Source organism: Entamoeba dispar, genomic scaffold (assembly GCF_000209125.1).
Source record: "Entamoeba dispar SAW760 scf_1105229462793 genomic scaffold, whole genome shotgun sequence".
In the NCBI taxonomy this organism is placed as follows: domain Eukaryota; phylum Evosea; order Mastigamoebida; family Endamoebidae; genus Entamoeba; species Entamoeba dispar.
This window is the reverse complement of record NW_001855370.1, coordinates 1-25,016: the sequence shown is the minus strand read 5'-3', so window position 1 is coordinate 25,016 and position 25,016 is coordinate 1. Positions and strand designations below refer to the sequence as shown.

Sequence of the window (25,016 nt, the reverse complement as noted above, 5' to 3'; positions counted from 1 at the left end):
ACAAACCTCATTTAAATTATTTATTTCTTCTTTTAAATATTGGACTTCCTCTTTTAATAAAGTAACTTCTTGAACTTTTTGTTCTAATGTTGCGTATCTCCCATAAAACACACCAACAAATGTTTTTAATTCTTCAAATTGTTTTTTTAATTCTGTTATATCATTTTGACTATCAGACGAGATGTTCATAGAAATTATTAAATAGATAAAAAATTGAGTTTTTCTATTTTTTTTACTTCTTTTTGTTATTTAAATAAAAAAAGAAATGATTGAAATAATACTTAACAAATAAATCAATCAATGATTAAATTAAAAGTGAACGATTAGAATTCATTAATCCAATAAACTGTTGTTGAATAAAATACTGTGGTAATATATTGATGATAACGAAACAACTTTTAATAATTTCTTTAAGAATAGGAATCATTTGATCAATATAAATAGTTCTATTTGTTGTAAACTCAACAAGATATTCACTAAATAAAGAAATAACTTCATAATAAATATTATTCATAATTTTTCTTAATATATTTGATTGTAATGACTGAATTCTTATTAAACAGGAATCTATTTGATCAAACTTCATTGGGAAAATACCTATTTCATTCATTTGATTAAGTGTTCCATCAATATCAAGATTATAACATGAACAATAAATTCCATAAACTCTAACAAGAATAAAGAAATCATTCTTAATAATAGGATCTGTAACCCTTGACAATACTGATTCTGTTACAATACTTAATTCATTGACAACGTTCATTCTACCAATTTGATCATTTAACATAACAGCAGCTTTTTCATTAATAATTTTAAGATACTCATTCATATCACCAACCATACTATTAACCATCATAGCAACTTCTGGTTTTTCTAATCTAGCTTGTTTAGTAATTGTATCAATAATTTCAGGATTATTACTAACTTGGTCTGTATTTAATAATTCAGACCTTCCAAGTTCCATAATAATTTTAATAGTAGCTTCTCTATCATAAGGTGCTCCAAGTAAATTAATTAATGCAATAACTGTATTTTGAGGAGGATTATAAGTACTAATAAATTGATAAATAAATTTATTAAAATTAAATGTTTTATTAGATTCTATTAATGGTTTCTTTAATAATAAATCAAATGTTTGTGCTGTCGATTGTTGAATTAAATTATGATGAATACATAATGAAGAAATAAGTAATATTGCAGAAATGCATTGATAATCAAGTTCTTGTTCTTTAAGAATTAATGTTAAAGCGTCTTGGTAATGATGAATAATACAAAACAAATAAGAGTATTTCACTGGAATAATTTTTGAAATAGAGTCTTCAAATTCTTTTATTTTTTGAATGTTATGTTGATATAAAATAAAATTATACCAAATATAATCATCTAATGAATATTTTATTATTGAATCTACTTCATGATATTTTCCAGATACATCAACATTTGCTATTAAATTACAATATAATAATCCATAATAATCTTTTGATATTTCAAACTCAGGAATATATTTAACTGTATCGTCTCGTTGTTTAGAATTTAGATAGTAATTATTATTAACATACATTCTTAAAATATCTATTAATCCTTGTGGTAAATATGATTCATCTATTCCATCAAGATAATTTAATAATTCATTTTTTAATCCACCTCTAATTAATAAATAAATAACTGCATTACATCTTTTTTTTAACATACTATTATCTTGAAAATTTGTTACTAGTAATAAATTAATTTAATTATTCCCCTTTCATTAAAAACACAATTTAACAAACTTCCAAGTTGCATTAATAATTGATCTGCAAGATCATTTAATCGTGTTATTTTTTGTATAAATGGTATTTCTTTATCACCAAATAATAAGTCAACAAATAGTAATTCTAAAAATTCTATTGATGAACGAATCTCACTACTACTAATATTTAATTGACCATTTATAACACTTGTTGAAAGACGAAGTACTTGAGATTGTTCAATTGAATCAAGAGTAATTTTTTGATTCAAAATCTTACCTAAACCATGAACATATTGAACTGCAAGAGATAAACTTTGATTAGAACTAAAAAGAGAAACAATATTATCATAATTTATATTGTCAAGATCACTAATCATTTCAGTTAATGAACTCATTACTGTTGGTGGAAAAGTAATTTGAGGTAATTCAATATTTATTCCTTCTATTATTTCATTTTTTTCATGAATAGAATAAAATGATTTTTGAGTAACATTTCTAACAATGTCATTACATAAATTATTGTATTGACTAATAAAATATTGTGATGGTGTTGTTCCTTTCATTACATCTTCTAATCCTGTTGACACTTTTGTAATTTTAAGTGATCGTACTAAATCAATAAATTTTGTAATTCTTTTATTTGGTTTTATTTTTTTATCATGTGAAATTTCTCTTTTTGTTCTTTTTTTTAAAGACGATAATCCTTGATCCATTACTGGTTCAATTCTATTCTTTTGTTCAAATACAAGAAAATCATCTAATAGTGAGTCCATTCTTTCTTTTCAATTTCTGAGTTTTTTTTTATTTTTCTATATTTTTTTATTATATTTTTATTATTAATTAAACTATTTAAAAATAATAAAAATGATACAAACAATGAAAATAATAACATTAATTTTAAATAATTATTAAAAAAAGGGTTTTTTAATTTTATCTTTGCTAAATAAAACAAAAAAAATACACCAAAAAGTTATTTTATTATCTAAGTCTTCTAGCTTCTCTTTCAGCTTCAAGAAGAGTAAGAATATCTCCAACTCTAATTGGTCCTTTAACGTTTCTTAAAATTTGTCTGTTTTCTCCTATAATATCACATCTAACTTGTAATACACCTCCTCGTGAACCAGTACGACCGAGAATTTCAGTAACTTGAGCATAAATAACTGGGGTTTCGGCAACTTGGGTTGACATGAGTAGTTTGACAAAATTAAGTTCTTCTTTTTTTTTTTAATTTCTTTTTGAGAAATTTAAAAAATTTTACTATCTTACAAGATATAAAATGTATCTTCAAATCAATTTATATGAGTGAAGACAATAACGAAATCCCTTGTTATATTCCAAAAGATAAAAGAAAAGTTCCAGAAAAAAGAAATCAAATTTCATTTGCCCCACCTCCTAAACGTGAATTATTACCAGTAGAATTTGATTGTAAATTAAATAAAGAAGAATTAGAACAAATTAGAGAACATTATAGAGGTAATAATAAAGAAAGTAATACTGTTATCAAACCAAGTGAAAAATTTAAAGTTATGAAAATTAACGATTTGTTAATGACAAAAGAAGAAGAAGATACAACAACTGACCTAAATGATTTGTATAATAATCCTATTGATTTTCAACCATTATTTGGTCGTGGAAATTGTGGTGGATTAGATATAGTTATTAAGTCAAATACAATTAATCTTACTAAAGGAGAAAGTCAAAATGGATTAAATACATTAAATAAAATTAAAACCAAACCACTTAATCAAATGAATGAAAATGATTGGAGAATTATAAGGGAAAATTTAAATATCTTTGTCAATAACAATGAAGTAATTAAACCATTAAGAAAATGGGATGATATGAATGTATGTGATAATTTATTACAACTTATTAAAAATACATATGAAACTCCAACTCCTATTCAATGTGCATCAATCCCAATTGCATTAAAAATGCGAGATTTAATCGCATTAGCAGAAACAGGAACTGGAAAGACTTTTGCTTATCTTATTCCATTGATTCAATTTGTTTTAAAACTTCCAAAACTAACAGAAGAGACTTCTGCAAGTGGGCCTTACGCTTTAATCTTAGCTCCAACTAGAGAACTTGCACTTCAAATACAACAAGAAACACTTAAGTTAGCAACACCATTTGGATTAAGAGTGTGTTGTTGTATTGGTGGAGAATCAATTCAACCACAAATTGAAGAACTGTCTAATGGAGCTGAAATTGTTGTAGCTGCACCTGGAAGATTAAAAGATTTATTGAGCCAGTCATATTTAGTTTTAGGTCAATGTTACTTTGTTGTTTTAGATGAGGCAGATAAAATGATTGATTTGGGTCTTGATGTTCAAGTGAGATATATTTTTTCAGAACTTCCATCTGTAAAAGATGGTTCAACAGAAGAAATAATTTCGATGGAAAAAGAAAATGCTAGTGGCAATCCATCAACAAGAACAACTTTCATGTATTCTGCTACAATGCCAAGCACTCTTGAAAAAATAACTACTGAATATTTAAGAAGACCAATAACAATTTCTATTGGCAAAACAGGGAATGTTGCAGAGAATGTGAAGCAAAATGTGGTGTGGGTTGAAGATAATATGAAGAAAAGAAAGTTAGTTCAAGTCATTAAATCAAGTTCACCTCCAACAATAGTTTTTGTTAATCAACAAAAAACTGTTGAAGAAATATGTCTATTATTAGAAAAAGAAAAAATAAATTGTGTTGGCATTCATGGTGGAAAAAGACAAATAGAAAGGACTGATGCGTTAGAAGGATTTAAAAGAAAGAAATATCCAGTGATGGTAGCTACAAATGTCTTATCACGTGGAATTGATATTGAAAGCGTAGCAAATGTTATAAATTATGAAATGCCACAAAAAATTGAAGAATATACACATAGAGTAGGAAGAACTGGAAGAGCAGGGAAAGGGGGAAATGCAATCACATTTATAAATGAAAATGATGGAAAGGAAGTTTTAAATCAATTGAGACAAATTTTAGTTCAAAGTAGAAATTCAATTCCCAAAGAACTTGACTCTTTCTTAAAAAAGAATGAAATAATTTATTAATAAAAATAATCTTTCTTTTTTTTTTTTAAGATTTATGAAGAATGACTTTTTTCAAAATAATAGATATTAGAAAATATATTATAAATATAGTAAAAATAATTATTTACAAAACTAAAAAAACAATCATAAAATATATGGCTTTAGAAACACAAGATAAAAAACTAATCCTCAAATCCCAGTTAGCTGAAATCCAACAAACTATCTTAGCAGATAAAAAAAGAATAGAAGAAGAAACAATACGTTTACAAAATGAAGCAAAATTAAAATTAAAAGATTTAATGAATGAGATTGAGCACTGGAACAGAAAACAACTTCAAGAGTTACAAGACAAAAAAGAATCTATAGAAAAAGAAATCTCGAAGTTTATTTTTAACTTATCAACCGAAAATCAAACCTCTACAGAAAGTCTGTGTACTTCTTATATAAATGATAGAAATAGTAAATTTGAAAAATTTATTAAAGAAAATGATTCAATCAAAATAATATTTGAAGATACTGAATTTGTTGTTGAAACAAAAGTTATTGAACAAATTCCTTTTCTTGCTCATTTAGCAAGTGAGTCATCTGATGGTAATGAATTATATATATTTAGAAGTGGGAAATATTTTAACTTTATCAAAGAATATATTTTATCTAGAAAATTATTAATTAACGAAACCATAACTCAAGCCGAACTCAAAAAAATTGCAAAAGAATTTCAGTATTATGAACTTCCATGGAAACAAATTAATGAATTTATTTCGTGTAGCTACACTATTCAAAATATACCAACTCATGGAATTAACTATACTATTAAAGGTAATGTAATACATCCAACAGATGATAGTTGTTCATTTATTCAATTTAATAAAGATATTATAGGCATTAAAGTGAAAGTTTTAGATATTGGTAATTACATTGACTCTTCTTGTTTCTCAATTGGGTATTGTCCTTTTATAACTAAAATACCATATTTAGGATATGACGGTTATTTTCTTAAAAAGAATGGTGAAATTAAAACCTCTCTTCAAGGATTTTCATCTTCCTTTAATTTCTGTTACCAAATAAAAACAAATGACTCTATCAGATGTGTTTTAAATGATACAGAAAGAATGTTATTCTTTCAAATTGATGAAAAAGAATATTCAATTAACTTTGTCGATACGAGTATCAAATTGTATCCAACAATTATTATGAAGGGTATTGACCAACAAATAGAAGTTGAAACAATTTACACTCCAATTCTTTAATTCATTCTTGATTTATGTTATTTATTTTATATTAGTTTTATTAAAATAGTAGAATTATCATAAACTATATTAAAAATAATAAATAAATGGTAAAAATTGAAAAAAGAAAATAAGTAAAAACCCTTTTTTCACTGGAAAGTCATATTTTATCACGTATGGGAATTGAACCAGCCTTGGAGGCTATTGCTAGAAAATATAATTGTGATAAAATGATTTGCAGAAGATGTTATGCTAGACTTCCACTTAGAGCTACCACTTGTAGAAAGAAGAAATGTGGACATTCTGGAGACCTTAGACCAAAGAAGAAGATCCAATCAAAGAAATAAATTTGTTCCAGTTATTATCGTTAAGGAATGGTTTTTATAATATTCTTTTCTTGTTTCTTCTTTTTTTCCTATTATAAATCTTAATATTACTAACACTAATCTTTTGTTTTATGAGTAAACAACAATTAAATTTACTAAGACAATATCCTACTTACAAAAAATTATATGCAATGCAAGAAAAAATAGACCAAATGGAAAATAGTAAAGTCCATTTCAATGACATTTGTTCTAATGTTGATTACTTTTTTGAAAAAGGGGTAATTGTACAAAATGTTATGCAAATAGAACACCCAGCAGAAGCAGCCATGAAAGGAAGTAAAAATTTAGATCGTCCTAAACTAGTACTTCATGATGACGTTGATTTACTTTGGAATTCAATGAAAAAAGGAAGTACTTTAGAGCTAGATGAATACCAAGTTTCAAAGAAAAAAGATGAAGACATTTATATTAAAAATGATAACTTCCCACAAATTGATAAGGAAAAAGTAAAAGAAGAAGTTTCAAAAATGACAATTCCTTCAACAATTCACTTTAACCCTCATGTCCTTGAAGTTTGTCATACATTCAAACAAAAAATATTTACGACAAATGATTTAGCTGATGCAATTCTTTCAGTACTTGGACATTGATTTATATATAACTGGTTGTTCATTACTTTTAAGTTTTTTTCTTTATTAATTTTTTAAGAAGGGGCGAAGAGGGAAATGACATTTACAAACACAATAAAAACGAAAAATAAGAGTAAAGTCGATAGAAAAAAACCCTTCACTCAGATTTTAATTAAGATTTAATGATGAAATAAACTAAACTATAATTAATAAGAAAATAAGAAATAATAAATAGAAAAAATAAAGTAAAATCAGAAGAGAAAAAAAAAAGAATTATTAGATGAAGAAAGAAAAAGAATCTTAAAAGAACTGAATAATCCAAAAAATATGTCAGCTGATTTAAGACAAATCTTATCTGATTTGGCTAATAGTAAAAAGCTCATTGAAGGTACTCTTTCAAAACTTAGACTTGCTTCAAAAAATGGTGACGTTAAATTGTACAAACAAAAACAAACTGAACTAAAAAATGAGATGGAACAATTCCGATCTATTCTTGAACGTGCAACTGGCGTCTCTGAAGACGTCATTGAAGACTATCCAGAACTTAATTATAATGCTAAAGTTGCTCAATACTTTTCATTTACTTCAAATATCCAAAATAATATTGCTCCTCCACCTCAACAACAATCACTTGGTAACGCTGAAAATGAACCATTAATTGGTTATGATGATGAAGCTCGTTTACAAGACCAAAGTAATTTAGTAACTGAAATGTATGCTGATAATACTCAAGAAATTAGTGAAATTGTAACAAAAATGAAAGATTTAAATGTTGGATTTACTAAATTACACTCATTAACAGAAATACAACAAACTCAAATTGATAATATTGAAGTAAACGTTCTTACTGCTGATGAAAAAGTTGCTGATGGTGTTGATGAAATTAGTCAAGCACAAAATTATCAAAAGAAAGCTAGTAAAAAACTATGGATTATTCTTTGTATTGCAGGAGGAATTGTTATTGTTCTTGGGGCAATTGTAACTCTTGTGTGCATCCTTAAATTCTCTGGAAAGAAAAATAATTGAAACAATGTTTTTTTGGATGAATTTAATTTTATACTTTATTTTATAATTAAAACATGAAATAATAAAAAGCGATGAAAGAATTAAATGATATCTTCAAAGTGTTTATCAGTTCTAATAACTGTTTGTTTATAATTTTTTCCTAAAGTTGATTGAACAAATTTAACAGTATCAGATAATATTGTTTCATTTGTTTGAATTTGTTGTAATTGATTTAATTTTATTTGATGTTCTTGTTTAGTTAAAAGAATAAATTCAGATGCATGCATCTCAACAAAATAAGGTACTTTTGGTAAACAACATAATCTTAATTTCTCTAAATCAGTTGGAAGTTCGTTTACAATATTTGATAACATTGTCATATTAATTATTGACTCTGGACTTTCATCTTCAATTCTTGCTATTTTATCTCTTAATAAATAAAGTTTTTTGAATGTATCAAATTGTGTCTTTTTAATCCAACTTCTTCTTGCTACTCGTTCTATAACATCATCTGAACAAACTGTAGGTCTAAATAGACGAAGACACAATTCATTTGATTTATTTAATACTTCTTCTAATATACCAACATCAATACATTCATTTCTTAATTGATCAATAATATAAAGAAGATAATGAGTGTCTCCTCTTGCATACTCAATCATTTCTTTTGTTAATGGACGTAATCTCCAATCAGCTAATTGATATTTCTTATCAGCATCTACATTACAATATTTTTGTAAAAGATATTTTAATGAAAAGTGTTGTAATTTTAATGCTCGTGCACATTGTCCTGAATCAATACAATTTACAACATATAACCCAAAGTTATATGATAACCAAATCATATCAAAATCACATCCATGAAATACTTTCTCAATATTTGGATTTGTAAAAGGATCATTTAATAGTGTTATTGAATCTCTTAATGTAATTGTATCAATAATATAATCACTTGATCGTGTACTAATTTGTAATAAACATACAAACCCATAATAAGAATGCTCACTATGATGTTCTACATCGACAGCAAATTGATTGACATGATTTAATGATATAATCATTTCTTGAAGAAGTTCTAATGTATTAACATAAACCAATGGTGTTTTCTCAAATGATAAAGGAGGTTGTGGAGTGCATTTTTCTAACTGCCAACCCATTTGTTTTAATTCATGAATCTCATTAATATAAGGATGAGGTTGTGTATCAACAGGATATTTTGAATGATATTTTTTAATACATTTTGGTTTATATTCAACACTAAAATTATCTGGTTTATCAGTAAAATTTAATTGTGGTTTGTTGATAACTTGTGGCTTATCATCAAACTGATTTTTTGTTAATTCTAATGTTTCTTCTATTTCAACAGCCTCAAGTAAAAAATCAACTACATGAGTAACAACATCAATATCATTTGGGCGTTCTTTCTCATTGTCAGTTAGTTTACTGTGAAGTTTAGGATGAATGTCGTTAAACATTTTTAGTGTTTGATTAATTTCACTTAGTACATTGTCAATGGATTGACTAAACTCTTTATATGACATCATTTCAATATATCTATTTCCTGTGGCAAATGATTTTGTTGAACGAGCAGTCTCTACAGCATATCTTTTAATATTTTCACAAAATGAATCAACAATTTCTGATTGTTTTTTCATTAGCTTATTTTATGTTTTATTAGTTTTTTTTAATTAAAACCCTTTTTTGCGTTATGAAAATTTTGGTTTAATAACAAAAATTAATTAAAATGTCATTTGTTCTACCACTTCAGTACTGTTTAATGGTCTTTTTCTACGATCACGAACTGCTTGAAATGTTGTACGAATAACAATGAATAGAACTGTTGCCAATACAAAAAGAGGGAGAAAGATCATTCCTGGAAGTACTTCTCTGGTGATTTCATTTTCTTTTGCTTCTACAAAAACAGGTTTGCCGAGTGTTGTTGATATGAAAAGACAAATAACAATTGATGTGATGGTCATTTAATTAATATTTGTGGTTATTCTTTCGTTTTTTTTAGATTTTTAGATTTTATTTTTGTAATATATAACAACAAAGTTAAAAGGTTCATTTTTTTGAATTTCATTCAAAAATCAAAAACACTAGAAAAAAAAAAAGAATAGAAAAAGTTCAGAAGAAGAGTTATTGAAACAAATTTTGTCAAAACTTAAATTTATTCTATTCATCTCATAAAATCATATCATCTATTCGATAATGAAGAACGAAAAGAGGTGTGATTCAAATGTTACTAATACAGAAGAAGAAATCAAAAGACAATTAAATGAATTTGAACAAATGCTTCTTCAATCTCTTAAAGCCAAATTTAGTCCTTTATTTGTTCCATCAAATACTGACACAATGAACGATTCTATCAATAAAATATACTTATAAATGATTCTTTATTAAAAGAAAGTTATGGTTATTTTTTGTTTACTCAAAAATTAAATTGTTTCTATCAAAGAGATACATTTGCTGCCATTTGATAAATTTAGTATGATTAATTTAAAAATATAAATTTTATTTTTCTTTGTATTCCTAAAAATAAAATACATTAATTCTATTTTAAAAGAAAATCTTTATTCTCTTTAAAAGACTAGAAATTGTTTATTTTTCATTCTTTTGTAATTCTTTTAAAAGAAAAAGACTTAATTGTTTTGTTTTTCAAATATAAACAAATTCAGAAATTATAGATAATAACAAACATTATTTTTGTTATTGTCAAAACTTAAAAAGTCATTTGAGATTATTGAGAAAAGATTTAGTTATATTTGAGAATATTATAACATAAAAATTAACTGTTTAATAATTTGAATATTTTTCTAAGAAAGGAGAAAATAAATTATTAGAGTCTATATATTAATTACTATTAATTATGGATGAAGAACTAATTAAGAGAATCAAAACACAACATAAGTCAACCATTTTACTTTCTAAAAAATCAATGTTGTTATTGTTATAATTGAAACTAAAATTATTCTTTACATTCAAAAAAGTATAGATAAAAAGTGTTTGATGTATCATTGATTATTAAGTAATTATCAATTATATAAATTGTCTATTTATTTTGTAAATTAAAAGTTTAAATTTTATGATAAGATATATTAAAATTCATCAAATTAGTTGTATGTTTATTAGAGTATTTCACTTACACATATTTAGAAAGTAATAACAATAATTATCTTAAATAAAGTATTAACTAAAAAAAATAAACATCAAAATTACACTAGTTGAAGACTTGTATTTAATTTCTCATAAGAATTCCAATGTTCTCTTATTTTATCATTCCAGAGAAATAAGCGAGATTCTTTTAAGACTTGTCTTGAATCAGATAAAAGATCATCTAATTTCAAATCAAGATGAAAAGATCTTCTAACAAGTTCAAAGTGTTGAAGTAAAGGAGAAGATGCAATTATTTTTAATAAAGGAAATAGTTCTTCTATTTGATTACAATAATGTTTAATAATGTTATTCCATCCAAACAGATTAGTTTTGACTTCCCATAAAATAAGAATTTGAGAATAAATAAAACTTATTCTAACAACTATTTCAACTACATCTCCATTTTCATAAATATCTTTTGCTTTTAAACATAAATGATTTAAATATTCTATTACTTCCAATTCATTAAAAGTATTAATTTGAGATAAACCACGATTAAGAGGAGATAAACATTCATTTTTTATTGAACAAAGACTTTGAAGAGAAGTACTTGATTTAAATATATCTGTTAGAAGTTTAGCATTAATTTGAATTTTTTTATTTTTTAGAAAAGTTAAAGGAAGAGAATTTGATTTTATAATTCTCTTTTCTGAACTAGAAGTTATTGGTTTTGGTAAGCTTTTAATTTTAATAGAAAGGTCATTTAATGAATGAATTCTAGTTATTGGAGTTATATCTTTTGTTGAAAGTGGTATTAATTTATTTATAATCCAATACGACATTTCAGTTGAAGTTTTAATTTGTACAACATCTTTTTGTCTTGTTCTTCCTTTTCTAATGCATCTTCCATTTCGAATAATAGTTCCAGTAATTCCATTTGTTTTAATTATTTTTTGTGAAAGATGAATAGTTTGAGAAGAAATTATAGTACAGAGATATTGTTTGTAAGGATGGATAGACCAAATGACTTCTTGGTTGAGGAACAAAGAAGTCATAGAAATAGAAAAAGTGTAGTTTTCAAAACAATTTTAGAAGAGTTCGTTTTAGAATATTTTAATTCATTAATAATTCATTAATGATAAAAAAAAAAAAGAAAAAAGAAAAACTAAAAAGAAAAGAAAAGAAAAAAAAAACAATGGATGATCAATTTGATGAATTTGGGAATTACATTGGGAATGACCAAGTTATAGAAGAAGTAAGTCATGAAGTTGAAGTTGAAAATAATAATGAAAATAACCAAAACAATAATAAAGAAAGAGAAAATCAAATTATTTTACATGAAGATAAACAATATTATCAAACAGCAGAAGAAATCTATGGTAATGATGTTGAAGTATTATATAGAAATGAAGATGAACAAAGTATTAATGAAGGTATAATACCAGTAGAGAAAAATAAGAAAATACAAAGAGAATATAAAAAAATACCAATAAGTAAGTATAATTTTGAATATATTTCAGAACAAATGAATAATATAGAAAAGATTAGAAATATTGCAGTAATAGGATCATTACATCATGGAAAAACACAAATGATTGATTTATTATTTAAATATTCACATGATAAAATTATTGATGTTGATAAATTAACAAGAAATTATATGGATACAAGAAATGATGAACAAGAATTAAAAATAACAATAAAATGTAGTCAAATAAGTTTATGTATTCCATCAAAAAAAAAAGGATATTATTTATGTAATATTATTGATACTCCTGGACATTCAGATTTTATTGATGAAGTTATTATTGGACTTTCATTAGCAGATAATGTTATTATTACAATTGATTGTGCTGAAGGAGTTTTAATAACAACAAAACATTTAATTGAAATAGTAGCACAAGAACATCTTCCAATAATTATTGTTATAACAAAAATAGATAGATTAATAATTGATTTAAAACTACCACCAGAAGATAGTTATTGTAAAATAAGAAATATTATTTGTGAAGTTAATGAAATATTAAATAAATATCAAATGAAATTAATATCACCTGAAAATAATACTGTTTTATTTGAATCATCAATATTTGGATGTATTTTTTCATTAAATAGTTTTTCAGAAAAATATATTCCAAAAACAATAAAAGGAACAATAGAACAAAGAATTAGTGGAGCAATTGGATTTGATAGTGAAATATTTGGTCAAAATATGTGGGGAGATAAATGGTTTGATCATCAAACACATAAATTTAAAAAAATAAAAGGAAATGAAAAAAGAACATTTGTTGAATTTATATTAGAACCAATTTATAAAATTGTTGGAATATGTCTTTCTAAAGAAGGAAAAGAATTAAAACAAGAATTAAAGAAATTTAATATTAAATTAGAAGGGAATGAAAGTGAAATAAATTTTATTCCATTATTAAGAACAGTATTTTATAAATTTTTTGGAGAAAGAAATTTAACAGGATTTGGAGATACTCTTCAAGAATTAATGAACCCAAAAGAAGGAGCACAAAAAATAATAACAAAAATTTCAAATGATAAAATAGAATTGAAAGAAATAATTAAAAAATGTGATAGAAATGGACCATTAATTATGAGTATTATTCGATTATTACCAAATACTATAAATTCAGAAATGATTGGAGTTTGTAAAATATATAGTGGAACTATTCATGAAGGAGATAGTGTAAGAGTATTAGGAAATAATTTTTCAGAAACAAATACAGAAGATATGAGAATTGAAGAAGTTTTAAGTGTTGAATTAGATATGGCACAATATAAAGTAGCAATGAAACAAGGAATACCAGCAGGAAATATTTGTATTATAAAAGGAATTAATCAAATTATTAGTAAAAATGGGACAGTTTTTGATAAAAGTTTAACAGAAATTCAACATATTAGAAATATTGAAATACCAATGGCATATATTAAAGTAGCAGTTGAAGCATTAAAACCATCAGAAAAAGAAATAATGATAGAATCTCTTTCAAAAGTAACACAAATTTATCCTGGTTCAATAGTAAAATGTGAAGATAGTGGAGAATATATAATAACAGGATATGGAGAAATGTATTTAGATTGTGTATTAAGAGATATAAGAAATATGTTTACACCAATAGAAATTAAAGTTAGTGAACCATGTGTAATTTTTAAAGAAACAGTATCATGTTTGTCTCAAATGAAAAGTGTTGCACTTTCAACAAATCATAGAAATAGAATTGCTGTTATTATTGATCCATTAGATGAAAATACAATTAAAGGAATAGAAAAAGGAGAATTAAAAGAAGAGAAAGGAAGAAATGAAATATTATATCAGAAATATCATTGGGATATTTTTGCATCAAAATCTCTTCTTTGTATTGGACCAGAAGAAAAAAGTCCAAATGTATTATTAAATGACATTTTAGAAGAAGAAAAAAGAGAAAAAATAAATAAAATGAAAGAAGCATGTTGTATTGGATTTAAATGGGCAATGAGTTCAGGACCATTATGTGAAGAAGAAATGAGAAATTGTAGAGTAAGAATTATTGATCTTGAATTTGAAAGAAATGTTGATGAACAACAAGTTATTCAAGCATTAAGAAGATCAATTTATGCAGGAATTATTCTATCATCACCACAACTTTTAGAACCAATTTATTCAGTTGAAATTATTACTCCAGAAAATGCAATTAAAGGTATAACTAAAAGTATTAGTGATAGACGTGGTTTTATTATTCAACAACAACCTCTTGAAGGTACTCCATTCCAACAAATTCATGGAAATATCCCATTAATAGAAATATTTGGATTTGAAACAGACATTAGAACATTCAGTAGAGGCCAAGCATTTGTTCAAAGTTGGTTTGATCACTGGGGAATTGTTCCAGGTGATCCTTTAGATAAAGAAATTAAACCATTAAATTTACAACCAAATCCTCAACCTTATTTGTCAAGAGAATTTATGATGAAAACAAGAAGAAGAAAAGGATTAATTGATGACGTTGATACGTCAAAGTATTTTGATGAAGAAATGCTTTCAACAATGGACCAAAATAATTTCATATTTTGATTGAAAAAATTTATTTTATCTAATGATGTTTATTAATTTTATCTTCATTTTTGATTTATTTCTCTAAATTAAAAGATTTGTTATGAACTATGATATTTAAAAATCATTACTTCATGTCAACCACTTTTTGTTTTGAAGAAGAGAGAGAAAAAATTGAAACTCTATTTAGATTTACCCCAGACCCAGTAACAGAAAACAAAAAGTTAAAAGAAGAAGTCATGACCCTTCAAGAAGTAGCCAACCAAAATTTCGAGATTGCTAATATCAATTATGGAGTATGTATGACGTATGATGAAAAGATCAAAGAGTTAACTGAGTCCATCCAAATTTTGGAAAAGGAAAATAAAGAAATAAAAGACAAGTGTACCAAAGAAGAAGAAATAAAAGAAGGGCTTGACCAAGAGATAACAAAACTAAACAATGAAATTGCCCAGTTACGAGAAAAAGTTCTTTTCTTAAATGATGAAAAAGAGAAACTTTATGCAGAAAATTCTACTTTAAAAACAGTGAATAAAGACCAAGGAGTAGAACTACAAGATCAAATCAGTGGCTTACAGAAAAGTGATGAAGAAAAAGACACATCAATACAACAACAAAACGAACCAAAACAAGAAGGGTTAACAGAAATAAATGAAAATAGACCAAATGAAACCAAAAAATTAGAAAAACGAATAAATGAGAAAAAAACTGAGGAAGCTATGAAAATTATAGAAAGACTTGGTGGTATTAAAGCACTTACTAAAAAAACAAACACGGACCCAAATAGTATGCACTGGACTCATAACCCACAAGAGGATGACCTTTTTGAAGTAATTACTTTTTGTAACGACAAAACTTGTTCTTTCGTTGTGGTTTATAACTTACAAGCAGAGATGAATGGAGAAGAAGTACAACCGTATTGTCAGACAACTGAAAGTAATTTTTCTGTGTTTTATTTACCACCAGGAATTTATGAGATATGTGCGTATAATGATCAGTCATTAGAAAATATTGGCTATTCGAAAGCAGTAATTAATTAAAAACTTTTGGTATATTTAAGTTATATTGTTTTCAATAAAAAATCATAAATTCTTATCTTATTTGCTTAAATTTTTTAACAACTCAGAAGAAGTTATTCCCGTAATTGTTATTTCTTCTTTCTAAAAGGTTAAGTCCCAAAAAAATGTAAAATATATTTATAACTCTTTATATTTTTTTTAAAAAAAGAGTAAAATAACATTTAAATTATTAAAAAAAATAAAATTCAAATAATAATATCATTAATTAGTATTTGTTTTCTTTAAGTCCATCCTTGAAGAAATAGAAAGTTGGATTAACTCCATCATGATACATAGCTACTGCAACCATACCATTGTCAGTATCACAAGATTCTCCTGAATAGAAAGAACAATCTTTGAAAGCTCCAATAACTTTCTTGACAAAAGCAGTAGCATCTACTTTGAATTGGTCAAGTTTTTCTGGATGATTTTGTTGAAGATAATCAGCCATTTTCTTCATATATCCTTTAATATGAGCCATATATTCAGTTTTTGTAAATGCTTGTTCAACTAAATGAGCATTATCAACAACATCAATAACTTTTTCAGCATTAGCTTCTCCAGCTTCTCCAGCAGCTCCTTCTTCTGCATCTTCATCAGCATTACAGGCAATTCCAAAATCTTCTTCTTTTTTAACAACAAATTTAGCCTTAACGACGTACATGCATCCTTCAACAGTTGGGTTAAATGAATCTGAGAACATTTCATCGTCAGTGAAGATATCAGCAAATACAATCATTTTAGACTACTTGAATGATTATTATAAGAACTTTTTCCTTAAATATTTCCTTCCTTTATCCAACCCTCAGGGTTGTTTTTCATTTTAAAAATCCCTCTCTATTCCTCTTATTTTTCGGGATTATTCTTATTACTAACCCTAATTTTATTTTTAGATATCTTTTTATCAGAATTCTACTTTAAAATGTTATACATAACTTAAATCTAGTCATTGATTTCTTAATTATTTCTATGTTATTTTATATACCTACAATAAAGAACAAAAGGTTTTATGATCAGTTTATTTCTATTTTAGTGATGATTTATTATCGTCAGTTCACAATAACAAAGAACTTTCTTGATAATGTTTCTCAAATGTAGAACTTTTTGTGGATTTTTGTATTTAAAAATACTTTTTTTCTCATTATGAATAATATGGAATTTTAAAAAGAATTATACCATTTATGAATAAAATGAGTTATGGTCTAGAGTCTAATTTTTTAGAGTATTTTATATTCAAAAGAATGCATTTTGTGTTTATTTTTCAGTTGTTAGTAAATGTTATAAATATTCTGATCGTTTGAAGAATTTACAACAATTCAACTAAATATATATTGATATTGAATATATGATTATTTAAGTATTTAAAAAGAGTTATTAGAATTTTAATTGTTATAAAAGAAAAGAAGAAATATGAAAAAATTCATTTGAAAAAGAGTTATTTTCGGTTTGAGAGAAGAAAACTTCCACATGAAACAAAAATCTTTATTAATTTTATAATTTTTTTGAAGGAATATTTTGGAATAATTCTTAATATACTTTGAAAAAAAAGGAACTTAAAATCGTATTAGAATGCTGAAAATAGTTATCATTTTCTCATTCCTAGTTGGAGTACTTTCTAATTATCTTAAAAATCCTTCATTTGAAGAGGGTAGTGGAACAGATATAACTGACTGGAGAAACCAATATGAAACATGTCAAATTGATAAAACAATTTCTCATTCAGGTAAACAATCACTTCATTGTAAAGATACATCAACAAGTCAAAGAGGTGGAATTAAACAACGTGTTGAAAAATTAGAAACTGGAATGACCTATAAGCTGTCAGCTTATATTAGAATGAAAGATGTACAAGATGGAAATGTGTTAATATTTTCTGAAAGTTTAGACTCAGAAGAAGGGATTTATGGATATAGTAGTTCAATAACTGGATGTACATCTGGTACTTGTAATGATAAATGGTATTTATTAGAAGTTGTTGGGAATACTGGTTTTATACAACCAACACATACTTTTGGAATATTGTTACATGCTGCTAAAGCATTAGGAGAATTTTGGATTGATGATGTTTCAATGGAAGCAGTAAATCCTGATATATTAACAACACTCCAAGTAGTTTCATGGCGACAAGAAGCGTATCAGGATGATGTAGAAATTAGAAGTGGGATTAATGTAGAAAATACAATATTTGAAAATGGAGATTATTTATCTTTTAAATTAGAACTCTCATCTCAAACTACTTCTTCAAAATTAACTTCAGAAAAATATACAATTAAAAAGGATTTACGCCAACATATTGTATCTTTTATTATTAACCCATCAACACTTGATCCAGGTTATTATATTGTCAAATTAACTTGCACAAATTCTTATCAAACAAAAAAAGTTGAATCAATAGAAACAACTCTCAGAGTACTTGACCATAAGCCTTCATACACAACATATATTGACGAGCATTTAATCACATGGAAAGATGGAAAAAAATTTTTCCCATTAGGTCTTTATTTTGATGAAATTATTGACTCTGACCTAGAGTTGTTAAAGGATAGTCCATTTAATCTTATTATTGGACCAGGTGGAATGACACCTCAAACAATAAATCATATTTACAATGCTACTAATAAACAAATTAATGTTATTAGACCAGTAACTAAAGGTGCTTGTGTTGATCCAAACAAATGTTCTGAACAAGATTTCAAGGATGGATTGGTTATATTGAAAGAGTTAATTACTCAATTTAAAGATGTTGATGGATTTTTTGGATATTATCCAGTAGATGAACCATTAATAACATTTATTGATAGATTAAAACAAGTCACTTGGACTATTAGAGAAAATGATGAAAAACATGTTGTTTATACAGCTGTTAATAAAAACAGAGAAGTAGCTACTCTTAAAGAAGGTATGGATTGTTTTGGATTAGACGTTTATCCTGTTCAAAATAAAGAGCCATTGTATGCTGTTTGGCTTGTTGCAGAAAGAGGAAGAAAAGGAGTTGCAAATGGACAAGGATTATGGAATATTATCCAAATCTTTGATTGGACTGTTTATGAAGAACCAAATGAAGAGCCACCAACTGAACAACAAATAAGACAAATGACTTATCAAACTATTGCTGGAGGATCTATGGGTATTATTTATTATGACTTTACAGATTTACATAGAATGAATAGTAAAACATCATTTGATAAACAATGGAACTCAGTAAAAAAGATTGCACAAGAACTAAAAGATAAATACGTTGATATCATTTATTCTGTTGATACACCAAATAAAAATTATAGTCTTCCAGAACAAGGACATGACGTTGGAACAAGAATATGGAAAAAAGACAATAACGATTATATCCTTATTGTCAATAATCAAAATAATGAAATTACTTATACATTTGATAGACCAAGTGAAGACTTGAATTTAGAAATGATTAGTGGAGCATCAACTATTCAATATAATGGAATTCACGTTACTTTACAAATGCCGTCAATGGACGTTGTATGGCTTAAAAGTGAAGAGTATAAAGAAAATAAAACAGATTCTCTTCAAATACTTACAATTATTTTAGTGATAATATTATGGTTCATTTAATTGATTAAATGAAAAAAAAAGGAATCAATTATGAATTACCTATATTTAGGTTTTCATCATGTTGAGAAGTGAGCAAAAACCAGTTTCTTCAACATGCTTTATTTCATCTGAAATAAAGTTTTTTTCAAACACGCTCGAGTTCATTAATTGATTAAATGTTTTAAAAAAAATATTTACAAAGGTTATTTTGAAAGATATTTAAAAGAATAATTGAAATAATTTTACTTTTTAATTATTATTTATCTTTAAAAGTTATTTAAAATAACATAAAATAAATAATATAATGAAATATAATTTAAAATAAAATTTATTTTCTTAATATAATACTTATTTTATATTATAATTACAATACTATGTTATATTTTAATTTCAATATAACTCGTTTAAATAAAAAATAAAATAAATAATATCCTTTTAAAAGGTAGTTTTTTTATTATGACTTTCATTTAATGTTTAATTTAAAGAATTTTGATACTTCCAAAAAGATTTCATTACTTCAGCAACAAGTCTAGTCATAGAATCAACATCAGAAATACCTCCAATTTCTCTTATTGAATGCATGGATAATAATGGAATTCCAAAATCAATAACATTTAAACCTGTATGTGATGCAATTTTTGGACCAATAGTACTTCCTCCTCCTCCTTTTTCTTGTCGTTTAACAGTTCTTTGAAATTCTACTCCAACTTCTTTTCCTAATTTTGATATAATTGCAAAAACATTAGAATCACCAAGTAATTGTTGATTACAATTAGTTTCAATAACTAATCCATGATTCATATAAACTGGATGTTTATCATCAGTTCTATCTGGATAATTTGGATGCGTTGCATGACCAACATCAGTACTTAAAACAATAGATTTACTTTCTCCGATTTGAATTCTTTCTTCTATTCCTTTTCCATCGTTAAAACAATAAACTATACGTTTCATTATATTTGGTAACATCACTGAATTTGCTCCTCTTCTATTTGTTGAACCTATTTCTTCATCATCATAAATACAACTCATAAGAATATTACAATTTTCTTCTAATAACCCATCTTTACTTGATCTAATCATTCCATAAATTGCTCCATATGAACAAATCAAATTATCAAGGCCTTGTCCAACAACAAATTCTTTATTCATTCCTAATAAACTTGGTTTTTGTACATCACAAAGATATAAGTCATATGTTACAATTGATTTATTTCCAATTCGTTCTTGAATTAATTCTAGTAATTCTTTCTCACTTAATCCAATAGCAGGTAACTCTGTTTCTTTATCAATAATAAATCCTTTTGGATATCTTTTATCTAAATGTGGTGCACATGTAGCAATTCTATACAAAGGTTCTTTAATAGCAATAGGAATACTTTTAAATTGCCCTTCTTCTTCTACAACAACCCTTCCACAAATTCCTAAATCACGATCAAACCAAGTAGTCCATACTCCTCCACCATAAGTTTCACATGAAATTAAATTTAACTCTTCTGATTCTTTGAAAGGATTTGGTTTTAATTTTAATGATGGACTATCTAAATGTGCACCAGCAATAGTAAACCCATTTCCAATTTCCTATTTAATTAAATTTATTCTTTTTTTATTATAACAAACAAACGTATTTCCCTCCAATTGCGAAAGCAAAGACAGTTGCGTCGTCTCTAATAATAAAATACTTTTTTCCTTTTTCTAAAGTCCATAAATTATTTTCTTTTAATAATTGGAAATTATTATCTAAGAAGAGTTGTTTAATATGTTCAACAGCGTTAAAGGCAGATCCAGAACAATTTTCTAAAAATGTAAGAAAGTCTTCTTCCATATTAAACAAGTTCAAATGAATTAATTATTTCTTAGATCAAAAACTCATATAATGACAATTTTTAAATTAAACTTTCTATTTATTGATGGCTTAGTGAGAACCATATTAACTGATAAAAACACATTTACCTTTAACACCTCTCTCAATCCCTTATTACATCACCCTCTTTTTTTAATGAATTAATTTAATTAAAGTAAAAAGTGAAATAACAAAGGTATTAGTATTTTTTTGCTTCTTCAAATAAGAGGAGTAAGTTAGTTACTTCTAATAAATTTGATAAAGTAGTTTTAGTTTATTTAAATCATTGATAAATAAAAAATAATAAAACGTATTATATCATTTATTTATAATTAAATTTATTTATTCAAAATGAATTGGTTTAATTTCTTTGAAATTTTTTGTTTCAATTCTATCACATGGTCTTATTGTCCAATTTCTTCCATATAAAATAATACATTTATCTTTATAATGAAGTTTCATATTAACAATTTCTTTTGGAATAGTTGTAATTTTTACTGGAGTTGTTGGAGAAGCAAGAACAATAACATTCTTTGATTCATAAACACAAATTCCTCTTTTACCTACAAGCAATGGATTTTTTGATTGAATAATACTAATTTCTCCTCCTTGAATTTCAGCATTTAATAAACTATTTAAGTTATGTGATATTTCCATAATTTTATCAATATATTGAACCCATAATTTATTCATTTTAATAACAATATCTTTTCTATATTTTTTAAGTATTTTAATAGAGGAACACTCATTGTTAGATAAAACAAACGTTAGTTTTGAAAAGTCTTGTTTTAATTGTTGAATTCCTATTGGTCTTCTCATAACTTTTGTTGGTTTTTTTGAAAATTTAGGAGGTACTGGTCTTACAAGAAGATTGATACGTAAATAAGAAATATTTGATTCATCAATACACTCTTCTTTTGCTTCTTCATTTGGGAACTCAGTCATTACATCACACAAATATGATTTTAGCATACCGGTTGCTTTTGTTTTATCAACAAAGGTTCCATCAAATTTTTGGTATAGGTCATAATTATTATTCATAGAATTTGATTCCATGGAGTGACACTTTTCAAGATTGAGTTTATTTAAAGGGTTTGTTATTTTTTTCTCTTAATTATTTTTGTGTTTGGTGCTCTCTACAGAATGGTTTTTTGTGTTTATTACATACAAAAAACACTGAAAATATTTCTAACGATAGTTGTTTCATTTTATAACACAACTATTCGTTCATGTTATAAATTTCTTCTCCAGATTAATAACTTTAAGACGCTATAATAATATCTTTTTTCTTTTGCTCTTTATTATGACAAACAGAATATCAGGTGTATGGCTATAACATGTCTTTGTCTCAGTATTAATTTTGTACAACCAGAGTTTATTCACTTCAATTAAACTATTGTTTTTGTTGTCTTCTTATGATAGTTTATAAGACAACAATTTAAGTATTATAGTGCATTATTTGTACAGCTCTTATTTAGTCTCTCTTCACAGTTCTTTTGTAACAGTTATTGGTAGTTTATTACTGGAACTTATTAATATGATTTTAATTTAACTTTTTACTAAGATTGATAAATTATAAATGTATTTAATTATTTACGAATCTTATTTTAATCTTATATTTATTAAATTAAAATGGAATCGGTGATGAACAATCAATTAATTAAAGAAATAGTAGAAACACTTCCAAATATTCAACAGTCAATTGGTGATATTACTAAGCATTATCAATATTATTTAGGAAGTATTAAAAATGAAATATTTGAAATGAGGGATAATGAAACATATTCAGAAGCAATTAAAAGAGGAGAAGGGATATTTGATAGAATTGATGAAACAGAAAGAAGAAGAAGAATGGTGATAGAAAAAGGACAAGAAACAATAAATAAAATAGAAATAATAAAGAATAAAATGGAAAAGATAATAGAAGATAATAAGGATGAAGAAATATTAAGTAAAACAAAGAATGAACTAATCAATAAAATCATTTCAATTGAAGAAATGAATATGAAAGATAAAATTAAGAAATTAGAAGAAGAAATTAACAATATTAAAACAAGATTTAATAAGAAGAAAGAAGAATGGAACAAATATTACAGTGGTTATTTAGAGATAAACAAGAAACAAGAAGAAGAAAAAGAAAAGAAGAAACAAGAAGAAGAGAAAAAAAGAAAAGAAGAAGAAAGATTACAAATAATGAGAGGAATGAATACAATAGAAGAAATTCAACAACTAGAAGAATGGACATCAAGAAAAGTGTCCAATGTACTTTTTGATTCAGATAATGATAATTGGAATCAGAACACAATAACATTTATTCAAAGACTGATAAATAAAGAACATATAATAATTATTAATGAAGATGAAAATGGAAATAAATTTGGAGGATATGTTAATTCTAAAATTGATAAAGTTGGTAGTTGGATAAATGATCCAAAATCATTTTTATTTTCATTAGAATCAAAAGGAAGAATAGAAGGAATGAAGAAATTTGATATTAAAGTACCACAATATGCATTTTGGTTATGTAATCAATCAAGTGAATATTTGTTTTCATTTGGATGTGAAAATGGAAATGGATGGGATTTTATTATAGGTAAAGAAAATAATAAAACAAAATCATCTTGTAAACAGTGTTCGTTTGAATATAAAGGAATAAGAAATGCCCTTTGTGGAAATGAGTATCCAAATATTGGTTTCACACCAAAACGGTTCATTGTAATTGAAATGAAATGATTTTATCAAATATTGTTTATTTGAAATATAAAAACTAAAAAAGAATTAAAATCAAATCAATAATGAAATGGTAAATATAAAAATGTTCATATTTCATTCTGGTTTTATTTTATTTCAGATACTCACACTCATTGTGTTAATTAAATAATAATAATATGAAGAGAAATGAAAGAAAAAAAAATAAATAAAAAGAATAAATAAAAGAGATAAATGATTTACTTTAATAAACAAAAAAACATATATCAAATATTAAACTTGGTTAATCTAATGATTAATCATTGAATATTAAATATAAATATAAAACAATATGAAAATAAGTATTAATTTATTATTATTTTGTGTTCATAAATGTTAATAGTATTTTACATGTTCTATTTATTACATTGTAAATAATAGATAACTTTGGGTTTGTTAATTCAGTATATTTTATTAATTACTAACACATTCTGTTCATTTAGAAGTTCTTTTACTCTTTTTATCATTTCATTTATATCACAATATGGTTGTGTAGTTCTTCTTTAATAAAGTTGTTTTCAAAAGATTCATAAATGGATAAACAACAAAACAATACACAAGAAAAGATAAATGGAACAATCAAAATGGAAAGTTAAGAATAGAAGAATATACAATAGATTAGAAAGAAGTGAAAAAGAGTGAAATTAAGATAATAAATGAGAGAATAATAATAAGAGAAATTAACGAACAAAAGAAAAAGAAAAAGAATAGAGAAATA

General features: G+C 25.3%; 14 protein-coding genes across 14 annotated transcripts in view, besides 29 other annotated features; 7 read left to right on the top strand and 7 right to left on the bottom strand.

The window, feature by feature from the left end:
- EDI_150920 (uncharacterized protein) overlaps positions 1-189 on the bottom strand; it is a gene marked incomplete at both ends in the record, with an annotated part of 888 nt that extends 699 nt beyond the window's left edge. Inside the window, one exon of the mRNA XM_001733449.1 lies at positions 1-189. This exon is cut by the window's left edge and continues 699 nt beyond it. Within this exon, the coding sequence (XP_001733501.1) occupies positions 1-189 (189 nt within the window).
- A 2-nt stretch (positions 190-191) lies between these two features.
- Positions 192-262: a sequence feature (AT_rich).
- A 42-nt stretch (positions 263-304) lies between these two features.
- Positions 305-2,502, bottom strand: EDI_150910 (uncharacterized protein; the record flags this gene model as incomplete). The annotated part of the gene is made up of 2 exons (XM_001740201.1): positions 305-1,698; positions 1,770-2,502. 2 exons carry the CDS (start codon positions 2,500-2,502, stop codon positions 305-307), a joined length of 2,127 nt encoding a protein of 708 aa, XP_001740253.1.
- Positions 497-533: a sequence feature (AT_rich).
- Positions 1,054-1,097: a sequence feature (AT_rich).
- Positions 1,718-1,738: a sequence feature (AT_rich).
- A 2-nt stretch (positions 2,503-2,504) lies between the features above and the next one.
- Positions 2,505-2,571: a microsatellite.
- Positions 2,572-2,579: 8 nt separating this feature from the next.
- Positions 2,580-2,625: a microsatellite.
- Positions 2,626-2,646: a sequence feature (AT_rich).
- A 298-nt stretch (positions 2,647-2,944) lies between these two features.
- Positions 2,945-2,986: a sequence feature (AT_rich).
- Positions 2,987-3,027: 41 nt separating this feature from the next.
- Positions 3,028-4,785, top strand: EDI_150900 (DEAD box ATP-dependent RNA helicase, putative; the record flags this gene model as incomplete). Its single annotated transcript, XM_001740200.1, has 1 exon — positions 3,028-4,785. The coding sequence occupies one exon, from the start codon at positions 3,028-3,030 to the stop codon at positions 4,783-4,785; it is 1,758 nt and encodes a 585-aa protein (XP_001740252.1).
- Positions 4,772-4,921: a sequence feature (AT_rich).
- EDI_150890 (uncharacterized protein) lies at positions 4,920-6,014 on the top strand (the record flags this gene model as incomplete). Its single annotated transcript, XM_001740199.1, has 1 exon — positions 4,920-6,014. One exon carries the CDS (start codon positions 4,920-4,922, stop codon positions 6,012-6,014), a length of 1,095 nt encoding a protein of 364 aa, XP_001740251.1.
- Positions 6,015-6,031: 17 nt separating this feature from the next.
- Positions 6,032-6,102: a sequence feature (AT_rich).
- Positions 6,103-6,450: 348 nt separating this feature from the next.
- EDI_150880 (uncharacterized protein) lies at positions 6,451-6,969 on the top strand (the record flags this gene model as incomplete). The annotated part of the gene is made up of 1 exon (XM_001740198.1): positions 6,451-6,969. The coding sequence occupies one exon, from the start codon at positions 6,451-6,453 to the stop codon at positions 6,967-6,969; it is 519 nt and encodes a 172-aa protein (XP_001740250.1).
- A 164-nt stretch (positions 6,970-7,133) lies between these two features.
- Positions 7,134-7,218: a microsatellite.
- Positions 7,157-7,246: a microsatellite.
- Positions 7,247-7,275: 29 nt separating this feature from the next.
- On the top strand, positions 7,276-7,974 carry EDI_150870 (uncharacterized protein; the record flags this gene model as incomplete). The annotated part of the gene is made up of 1 exon (XM_001740197.1): positions 7,276-7,974. One exon carries the CDS (start codon positions 7,276-7,278, stop codon positions 7,972-7,974), a length of 699 nt encoding a protein of 232 aa, XP_001740249.1.
- Positions 7,975-7,993: 19 nt separating this feature from the next.
- Positions 7,994-8,042: a sequence feature (AT_rich).
- A 12-nt stretch (positions 8,043-8,054) lies between these two features.
- Positions 8,055-9,608, bottom strand: EDI_150860 (exosome complex exonuclease RRP6, putative; the record flags this gene model as incomplete). Its single annotated transcript, XM_001740196.1, has 1 exon — positions 8,055-9,608. One exon carries the CDS (start codon positions 9,606-9,608, stop codon positions 8,055-8,057), a length of 1,554 nt encoding a protein of 517 aa, XP_001740248.1.
- A 4-nt stretch (positions 9,609-9,612) lies between these two features.
- Positions 9,613-9,647: a sequence feature (AT_rich).
- A 799-nt stretch (positions 9,648-10,446) lies between these two features.
- Positions 10,447-10,518: a sequence feature (AT_rich).
- A 455-nt stretch (positions 10,519-10,973) lies between these two features.
- Positions 10,974-11,059: a sequence feature (AT_rich).
- A 109-nt stretch (positions 11,060-11,168) lies between these two features.
- On the bottom strand, positions 11,169-12,104 carry EDI_150850 (uncharacterized protein; the record flags this gene model as incomplete). The annotated part of the gene is made up of 1 exon (XM_001740195.1): positions 11,169-12,104. The coding sequence occupies one exon, from the start codon at positions 12,102-12,104 to the stop codon at positions 11,169-11,171; it is 936 nt and encodes a 311-aa protein (XP_001740247.1).
- An 85-nt stretch (positions 12,105-12,189) lies between these two features.
- Positions 12,190-12,242: a microsatellite.
- A 2-nt stretch (positions 12,243-12,244) lies between these two features.
- Positions 12,245-15,109, top strand: EDI_150840 (116 kDa U5 small nuclear ribonucleoprotein component, putative; the record flags this gene model as incomplete). The annotated part of the gene is made up of 1 exon (XM_001740194.1): positions 12,245-15,109. One exon carries the CDS (start codon positions 12,245-12,247, stop codon positions 15,107-15,109), a length of 2,865 nt encoding a protein of 954 aa, XP_001740246.1.
- Positions 15,110-15,222: 113 nt separating this feature from the next.
- Positions 15,223-16,128, top strand: EDI_150830 (uncharacterized protein; the record flags this gene model as incomplete). Its single annotated transcript, XM_001740193.1, has 1 exon — positions 15,223-16,128. The coding sequence occupies one exon, from the start codon at positions 15,223-15,225 to the stop codon at positions 16,126-16,128; it is 906 nt and encodes a 301-aa protein (XP_001740245.1).
- Positions 16,129-16,265: 137 nt separating this feature from the next.
- Positions 16,266-16,375: a sequence feature (AT_rich).
- EDI_150820 (uncharacterized protein) lies at positions 16,373-16,885 on the bottom strand (the record flags this gene model as incomplete). Its single annotated transcript, XM_001740192.1, has 1 exon — positions 16,373-16,885. One exon carries the CDS (start codon positions 16,883-16,885, stop codon positions 16,373-16,375), a length of 513 nt encoding a protein of 170 aa, XP_001740244.1.
- A 742-nt stretch (positions 16,886-17,627) lies between these two features.
- Positions 17,628-17,650: a sequence feature (AT_rich).
- A 65-nt stretch (positions 17,651-17,715) lies between these two features.
- EDI_150810 (uncharacterized protein) lies at positions 17,716-19,728 on the top strand (the record flags this gene model as incomplete). The annotated part of the gene is made up of 1 exon (XM_001740191.1): positions 17,716-19,728. One exon carries the CDS (start codon positions 17,716-17,718, stop codon positions 19,726-19,728), a length of 2,013 nt encoding a protein of 670 aa, XP_001740243.1.
- A 17-nt stretch (positions 19,729-19,745) lies between these two features.
- Positions 19,746-19,869: a repeat region.
- Position 19,870: 1 nt separating this feature from the next.
- Positions 19,871-19,979: a sequence feature (AT_rich).
- Positions 19,980-19,985: 6 nt separating this feature from the next.
- Positions 19,986-20,035: a microsatellite.
- Positions 20,036-20,138: a sequence feature (AT_rich).
- Positions 20,139-20,181: 43 nt separating this feature from the next.
- EDI_150800 (uncharacterized protein) lies at positions 20,182-21,532 on the bottom strand (the record flags this gene model as incomplete). The annotated part of the gene is made up of 2 exons (XM_001740190.1): positions 20,182-21,288; positions 21,332-21,532. The coding sequence occupies 2 exons, from the start codon at positions 21,530-21,532 to the stop codon at positions 20,182-20,184; spliced, it is 1,308 nt and encodes a 435-aa protein (XP_001740242.1).
- Positions 21,290-21,322: a sequence feature (AT_rich).
- Positions 21,533-21,823: 291 nt separating the features above from the next.
- Positions 21,824-21,897: a sequence feature (AT_rich).
- On the bottom strand, positions 21,893-22,606 carry EDI_150790 (uncharacterized protein; the record flags this gene model as incomplete). The annotated part of the gene is made up of 2 exons (XM_001740189.1): positions 21,893-22,262; positions 22,317-22,606. 2 exons carry the CDS (start codon positions 22,604-22,606, stop codon positions 21,893-21,895), a joined length of 660 nt encoding a protein of 219 aa, XP_001740241.1.
- Positions 22,231-22,286: a sequence feature (AT_rich).
- A 510-nt stretch (positions 22,607-23,116) lies between the features above and the next one.
- Positions 23,117-24,474: a repeat region.
- A 90-nt stretch (positions 24,475-24,564) lies between these two features.
- Positions 24,565-24,621: a sequence feature (AT_rich).
- A 220-nt stretch (positions 24,622-24,841) lies between these two features.
- Positions 24,842-25,013: a microsatellite.
- Positions 25,014-25,016: the final 3 nt, after the last annotated feature.